Source organism: Borostomias antarcticus, assembly GCF_949987555.1.
Source record: "Borostomias antarcticus genome assembly, chromosome: 18".
NCBI classification, from domain to species: domain Eukaryota; kingdom Metazoa; phylum Chordata; class Actinopteri; order Stomiiformes; family Stomiidae; genus Borostomias; species Borostomias antarcticus.
Genome location: NC_140251.1, coordinates 17,241,105 through 17,248,626, shown reverse-complemented (window position 1 = coordinate 17,248,626; position 7,522 = coordinate 17,241,105). Strand labels below are relative to the sequence as shown.

The 7,522-nt window shown below is 54.4% G+C and overlaps 1 protein-coding gene across 1 annotated transcript in view; it reads left to right on the top strand.

The window, feature by feature from the left end:
• Window positions 1–7,522, top strand: part of LOC311320951 (low-density lipoprotein receptor-related protein 5-like) — a 32,334-nt gene that overhangs the window by 17,895 nt on the left and 6,917 nt on the right. Inside the window, 10 exon segments of the mRNA XM_084452818.1 lie at window positions 383–404; window positions 406–568; window positions 749–963; window positions 969–989; window positions 995–1,070; window positions 2,133–2,329; window positions 2,847–3,064; window positions 4,741–4,931; window positions 5,857–6,066; window positions 6,275–6,400. Of these exon segments, the coding sequence (XP_084308944.1) occupies window positions 383–404; window positions 406–568; window positions 749–963; window positions 969–989; window positions 995–1,070; window positions 2,133–2,329; window positions 2,847–3,064; window positions 4,741–4,931; window positions 5,857–6,066; window positions 6,275–6,400 (1,439 nt within the window).

Sequence of the window (7,522 nt, the reverse complement as noted above, 5' to 3'; positions counted from 1 at the left end):
CCATTTTCCAATTTGCCACTACAATTGAGTTACTGTGGGAATGCAGACATTGGCCCGCCCCTGTCTAAAAACAACCTCTGGCCCCGCCTACGCAGATTTGAGAACATCGTGTGGGTGTGGACGAGCTAATTCCACAGTACTTAAACCTGTCCTACGTGACTCAGTCATTCTCTCAGAATCAGGATCAGCAGTGGACCCGAGCGTCCATCTTCTCACTCAGTAAAGTCACACTCAGCTATTCCTTCCCCAGAATGGACCGGAAACATACTTACCGCATTTCAGCTGAGGGAAATCCCCGTATCCGTGTCCCGAACTCCCGTATCCATGTCCCGATGGTGACGCGGGTGTTTGAAGCGTGTGTGTTGCCGTGGTGTCCCCTCAGGTACATGTACTGGACAGAGTGGGGGAGGGAAACCGCGCATCGCCCGGTCTCACATGGACGGCAGCGACATCATGACCCTGGTGGACAAGGTGGGCCGGACCAACGGCCTCACCATCGACTACACCGACCAGCGCCTGTACTGGGCCGACCTGGACACCTGCATGATCGAGTCCACCGACATGCAAGGTAAACGGGAGCGCGGTTGAGCGCGAGTTAGTCTCTTTCAAAACCAATTGCCCCCACCCCCACCCCCACCCCCACACCAAAGTACAAAATAAATATGAAAATTGAAATGAAAATTGAAATGGGAGATTGACTGTTGCTGTTACTATAACGATTCTGTTGAACTCCTTTCTCGTCCTCCAGGTCTCCAGAGGGAGATCGTAGCGGACGACCTGCCCCACCCGTTCGGCCTGACCCAGTACCGCGACTACGTCTACTGGACCGACTGGAACCTGCGCAGCATCGAGCGGGCCGACAAGCGCAGCGGGCTGAACCGCACCGTTGTCCAGGGCCACCTGGAGTACGTCATGGACATCCTGGTCTTCCACTCCTCGCGCCAGGACGGCGCCAACGACTGCTCCAGAACAACGGCAACTGCGCCACCTCTGACTGGCGTCGCCCGCCGGCGCCAGTGCCGCTGCGCCTCCCCACTACACGCTGGACGCCAACGGACGCAACTGCAGCTGTGAGTTTCCTGCGTGCGCTTGTCTGGGAGTCGAGCGCCGCAAAACATTTCAGGTCAACATTTCAAAACCAGCTGCGTTTGAACATTATTTCGACGGGAGCGTATAGTCAGTCGTGACTGAACGAAAACTCATTCAGGTGTTACACTTTACCGTTTGTGTAATAAAAACCACCGTGAAGTGAGTTAACGTGGAAGAAAGTCGAAGTTAATCGCACTTTGTGTGCCAGATATGCTAGCGACAGCTCGTTAGAGGGCAGGTCTCGTTAGGCAATGCTTGAAAAGTGGAATTCTGTGGTCAGTGACCAATCAGAGGTCAGATCAGCCTCTCCGCTCAGCCCTCTATCTGCGCGGGCCAATCAACATCCTACTGACAATCCGACAGGGACTCTCATGGTGTCCACAAATATCATAGCTTGTTCCCCAAAAGTTCTTGTCGCAGCGAGGGCTTCTGGGTACTCAGAGTATCCTTTGCTTGAACGGAAGTGCCTTGGACATTTCACAGTATTTGATGTACAGTATCTCAAATATTAGTTATACTACGTCTGGGTCTGAGACCGTACTGCTCACACTGTCTCCCTCCATCAGTCTGTTGTTCTTTCTTCCTGCTGCATACTCCCCCCCCCCGGGGACGAACCACGATTACATTCTAGAGAGCTGATTACTTCCTGAGTCATGGGGCGCCGGGTTCTGGTGTGAGGAGAGTGTGTGTGCATGCGTGTGTGTGTGAGTGTTTACATATGTGTGTTTATGTTTGGATTGGGCCCGCTGCCCTCTGACCCCTCAGCCCCAGCTGGCTCCTGCAGGGCCGCCCCTCACAACTAACCAAACAGCCAGCGCATCTGTAGACGAGAGCCCCGGTCTAGAACATCCACTCTACGCTGGGCGCTCACAACTTTAGTCTAAAGAGTCGCCGTGTTTTTCTAACCCCCCGTCTCCCTCTCCTCCCCCCCCCCCCCCGCGTTCTGTCTTTTCATCCTCCCTCCATCCACCCCCCTCTTCTATCTACCTCCTTTCTCCTCGGCCTCCATCTTCCTCCCGTCCCCTCCCCTCTCGAACCTCCAGCCCCCTCCAGCTTCCTGCTCTTCAGCCAGAAGGCGTCCATCAGCAGGATGGTCCTGGGGGAGCAGAGCCCCGACATCATCCTGCCCATCCACGTCCTGCGCAACGTCCGCGCCATCAGCTACGACCCGCTCCACCACCTGGTCTACTGGGTGGACGGGCGCCAGAACATCCGCCGGGCGCGCGACGACGGCACGCAGGTGAGAGAGGGAGGGGGGATGGCGAGAGAGGGGGGGGGGGGGGGGGGGGGGGGGTGGAGGATGGCGAGGAGCTTTTGGGGGTTTTTATTCCGGGCGTAGCGGCGCGATTCAGAGTGTCAGAGTGTGCTCCAAAATAACTGGAGTCAAACAGAGAGACCGGTGATCTCTCTGGGAGGACCAGGTGGTGAAGAAGGCGAAGAGGATCATTAACCAACCTCTCCATGCTCTGTCTCAGCAGTTTTCGCTGTTACCTTCTGGCCGCCGTTATCATGTTCCTTTGAGTATGACCAACCCTCACTCTAAATCTTTATCCCCTCGGCTATCAGACTTCCTAATTCAGACCGTAATTACGGCACGAAGCGCGTCGCGCGGGTTTCACCGCGTTTCCCGAAACACGTCGCTTTTGTTAAAACTCTGTCGTTCTCCTCCTCCCCTCGCCCCCCCCCCTCTCTCTCCTCCCCCCTCCCGACTCTCCCTCTGTCGTTCTCCTCCTCCCTCCGTCCGTCTGTCCGTCCAGTCCTCCGTGGTGGTGTCCACCAACCCCCCGGCCCACCAGCAGACCCCGGAGAAGCTGCCGCACGACCTGAGCCTTGACCCCTACAGCCGGCGGGTCTACTGGACCTGCGAGAACGCCAACACCATCAACGTCCAGCGCCTGGACGGCGAGGGCCTGGGGGTGGTGCTGCGGGACGAGCACGACAAGCCCCGCGCCATCGTGGTCAACGCTGAGAAAGGGTGAGGGGGAGGGGGGGGGGAGGGAAGGGGAGGGGTGAGGGGGGGGTAGCAGATATGGATCTAGACGCAGTACTGTACGTCCTCGAACCCTTCGGAACGCTCGAGGTACTGTGTGTTCCGTGAGACTTTCCCTTCAGAGTGGAAAGAAAAATCGCTTAAGTGCAAAACCCCCAGGCCACCCAGCGTGCCAAGGGAACTGCATCAAATACACCCCGAGCACTTGAAATGATTTGAAACGGTTTTAGCCCCAGATCTGGAGTGTATATGGTCTGAGTAAGGCCAGCTAAACTGACGTTTTGTTGGGCCTAGTTGTTGCTGCTCTCTGTTTGAAGCAGCTGTTATTCCGAATGCGGTGGACTTGGAAATGAAAAACAGAGGGAATTCAACATGAAAATACACAGAGCCACCGAAATAGCTCTGCGTTTTCCTTATGAAATATTTCAGATGGGATGCCACTTGTATGTATGTCTGAGTAAATATAGCCGTGCCGTTTACCCTGGCCCGGGGCAGAGCAGGGCGGGGCAGCCCTCCAGCGCCATAATTAGTGGGCGATCAGGTGTGCCGTGATGTGGCGATGACAGCTCGAAGCGGGAGGGGCCCCGGGGGGGGGGGGAGGAGTTTATTTGCTTTCGATAGGCCGTGGAACCACAGGACCTGGAAGAGAGGAGGAGAGAGGAGGAAATGGCAGCCATGTGTGGAGCAGATGCTGGCCGGTTAGGGTGCTCCCCTCCCCTCCCCTCTCCTCCCTCCTCCCCTGTAATCTCCTCTCCGCTCGGCCCAGATCTGGACGAGGCAGCCCCTAGAGAGGGGTGCTAGGCTCGGTGGCGTTCGTCTCCGGCGGATGCAGACAGGTTGAGCCGAGTGTCGGTCGGGTTCCTCATCGCTCCCTCCGCGTTGACCCTGAGCGTCGACGGGCCCTGAACCCGGTCCGGGTCGAGGCGTTGGGCCGCGTTACGTCAGCGACCTGTTCTGAACGCGCTCGCCGTCTGAACAACAACACAAATATGGTCATGTTCTCCCTGACTGGAAGAGACAGCAGCCAGACTGAGGAGGCAGATCTAAATGAGTACCAGATGAACCACTGTATTGTGCTCCGAGCTCTCCTGTAAACAAGAGTTAGGGAGGCTCTTATCAAGGCTTATAAAAGCTGACGTGAGACATAACAACCACAGAGCAGCCAACACAGCCAGACGCTGGAATTAACGTCCCTGCTTTTCCCTGCAGACGGGGCCAAGTGGTCCTGCGAGGGTTGCAGGTTCGATTCCCGTCGAGTATCCCGACTTTTTGTATGATGATCCAGTTGCGTGTCGTTCTGTTTTCTAATCCTGTTTTCCTTCATTTCTCTCTCTCTCTCTCTCTCCCTCCCTCTCTCTCTCTCTCTCTCCCTCCCTCTCTCTCTCTCTCTCTCTCTCCCTCCCTCTCTCTCCCTCTCTCTCTCTCCCTCCCTCTCTCTCTCTCTCCCTCGCTCTCTCTCTCTCCCTCTGTCTCTCTCTCCCTCTCTCTCTCCCTCTCTCTCTCTCCCTCTCTCTCTCTCTCCCTCCCTCTCTCTCTCTCTCTATCTCTCCCTCTCTCTCTCTCCCTCTGTCTCCCTCTCTCTCTCTCTCTCCCTCTCTCTCCCTCTCTCTTTCTCTCCCTCTCTCTCTCTCTCTCTCCCTCTCTCTCCCTCTCTCCTGCAGGTACATGTACTTCACCACCATGCAGGACCGCTCGGCCAAGATCGAGGGGGCGTCGCTGGACGGGACGGAGCGTGAGTCTCTGTTCACCACCGGGCTGATCCGGCCCGTGGCGCTGGCGCTGGACAACAAGCTGGGCAAACTGTTCTGGGTGGACGCCGACCTCAAACGCATCGAGAGCAGCGACCTCACTGGTCAGTCCCAGAGCGGAACACAACCGATTACGGTCGAATAGCGAGCGGTCCGGTACGCGAGCTGTCCACACCCCCGACGGGTACCTGGGAGGCAGAGCTGCCGAAGAACTAGGCTAGCCTTGTGCATGTGTCTGTGGATAACTAGGCTAGCCTTGTGCGTGTGTCTGTGGATAACTAGGCTAGCCTTGTGCGTGTGTCTGTGGATAACTAGGCTAGCCTTGTGCGTGTGTCTGTGGATAACTAGGCTAGCCGTGTGTCTGTGGATAACTAGGCTAGCCGTGTGCGTGTGTCTGTGGATAACTAGGCTAGCTTTGTGCGTGTGTCTGTCGATATTCGATGCGGTTCAATGACATGGTCCCGTCTAGTGGTTAGTGGTGCCGCCTAGGGTTTACGTGCAGTACTGCAGGTACAGAACCTGGGTTTGATCCTCAATGAAGACACGGCAGCAACTTTGAGGTCTGTCTGGGAAGGTGGCAGCAAGGCTGTCTGTTACAGCTGTTAACTCCCCATCAGAGACTGGGCTGGACCAGGAGGCCAGCCATGCTGCACCACCATGTTTGGTCTCACTCGCCTGTCATAAATCTAACATACTTGACTCCTTATCTCAGTCCAACTTGTTTTGGTCTGATAAAGAGGTACAGTAGATGATAGTAGGAAGACCAAACAAACAGTCAAAACTATACCACATTTGGGAGCTTTTTTGTAATTTTTAATAGCATTGAATTAACTAACAAGCGATGATGATGATGATGATGATGAACTAACAAGCGGTCAAAACAGTACTGTTTAGTGTGTTTTGAGTGTTTATTTCAAGTTTCAACATTCATAATAATGAATGTATGATTATCCTCATACGCTATAGTTCAAGACACAGACACTATCCTCGTCTCATCCTGATGATGTCACCTTCCCTCCCTCCCTGCAGGAGCCAATCGTATCGTGCTCCAGGACTCCAACATTCTGCAGCCCATGGGCCTGACGGTTCTGGGGGACCACCTGTACTGGATCGACCGGCAGCAGCAGATGATCGAGCGCGTGGACAAGCTGACGGGGGACAAGAGGACGCGGATCCAGGGACGCATCTCCTACCTGACCAGCATCCACGCCGTGGAGGACTTGGACCCTAAAGAGTTCGGTAGGTTACGTGCCAGACCGCCCCGAAAGAGGGTTTTTAACCTCAAGGTTCTTGCCCGGTTGAAACAAGGTTCAACCATCGCTGTCCGTGTCAATTCACGGATACTGTATGGGATTGTGCTTGTGGTCATTCCATGGATACTGTATGGGATTGTGCTTGTGGTCGTCTCCCATTTTAACGTCGGAGCGCGCTGACTTTCTCTCCGAAGCGTCTCATCCCTGTTCCCGTGACAACGGAGGCTGCTCTCACATCTGCATCGCCAAGGGCGACGGGACCCCCCGCTGCTCGTGCCCCATGCACCTGGTGCTCCTGCAGGACCTGCTCCGGTGTGGAGGTCAGTAACACGACCGGGCCGGACAGCCAGCGCAACACCGACGATACTAACACACTGGCCGCGTCAGAATGTCCATACTATGTATGTAGCACATACTATATAGTACGCCAGATGCAGCATGCTACATCAAAATTGTCCCTGCTACATCTGGTGTACTATATAGTATGTACTACATATTCCCGAAACTACCGAAAAAATGTAGTAGGCATTGAGAGGGTGCTATTCCAGAAACAAGATGGCGATTTGAGTTAAACGTAGTTAGTAGCATGTACTAAATAGTATGTAGTATGCGAGTTGCAGTATGTACTATATAGCATGTAGTATATAGTATGGACATTCGGACACAGCCACTGTACACACTAGAGTAGGGTACGGCTTCACACCTCTGAATCCCACCATGACTCCGCCTCTCTATCCTCGCCACCGCCTTAAGACACCCTGGTGAGAGTCTGTATAAAGATACCCCTCACCCTCCAGATGGGTTCTGATAGGAACCCCTGACCCTCTCCAGATGGGTTCTGATAGGAACCCCTGACCCTCTCCAGATGGGTTCTGATAGGAACCCCTGACCCTCTCCAGATGGGTTCTGATAGGAACCCCTGACCCTCTCCAGATGGGTTCTGATAGGAACCCCTGACCCTCTCCAGATGGGTTCTGATAGGAACCCCTGACCCTCTCCAGATGGGTTCTGATAGGAACCCCTGACCCTCTCCAGATGGGTTCTGATAGGAACCCCTGACCCTCTCCAGATGGGTTCTGATAGGGAGCCACTAGTAGTGACATTTATCAAATCAAATCAAACTTTATTTGTATAGCGCATGTCATACCCAGAGGCAACACAATGCGCTTTACAGAGAACAAGGGAGGTGGGCAGACGACCCACTCTCTACATATTCCAGAGGGAAGCAAAAAAACAACCAGAAAAGTGAGCTCTTCCCTGACCTCTCTCAACAAGACGATGGAGCAAGCTCCTGGAAAATGTTTGTCTATTGGCTAAGAACATATACAGAGCAGTAAACATGGGCTAGATACGTCATGAGAGAGACATGACTAACAGGAGAGTGCACAAATAGTTACAGAGAAGTTGCCTACATGGTAGGCCATTATGTGTTAGCTTTCACT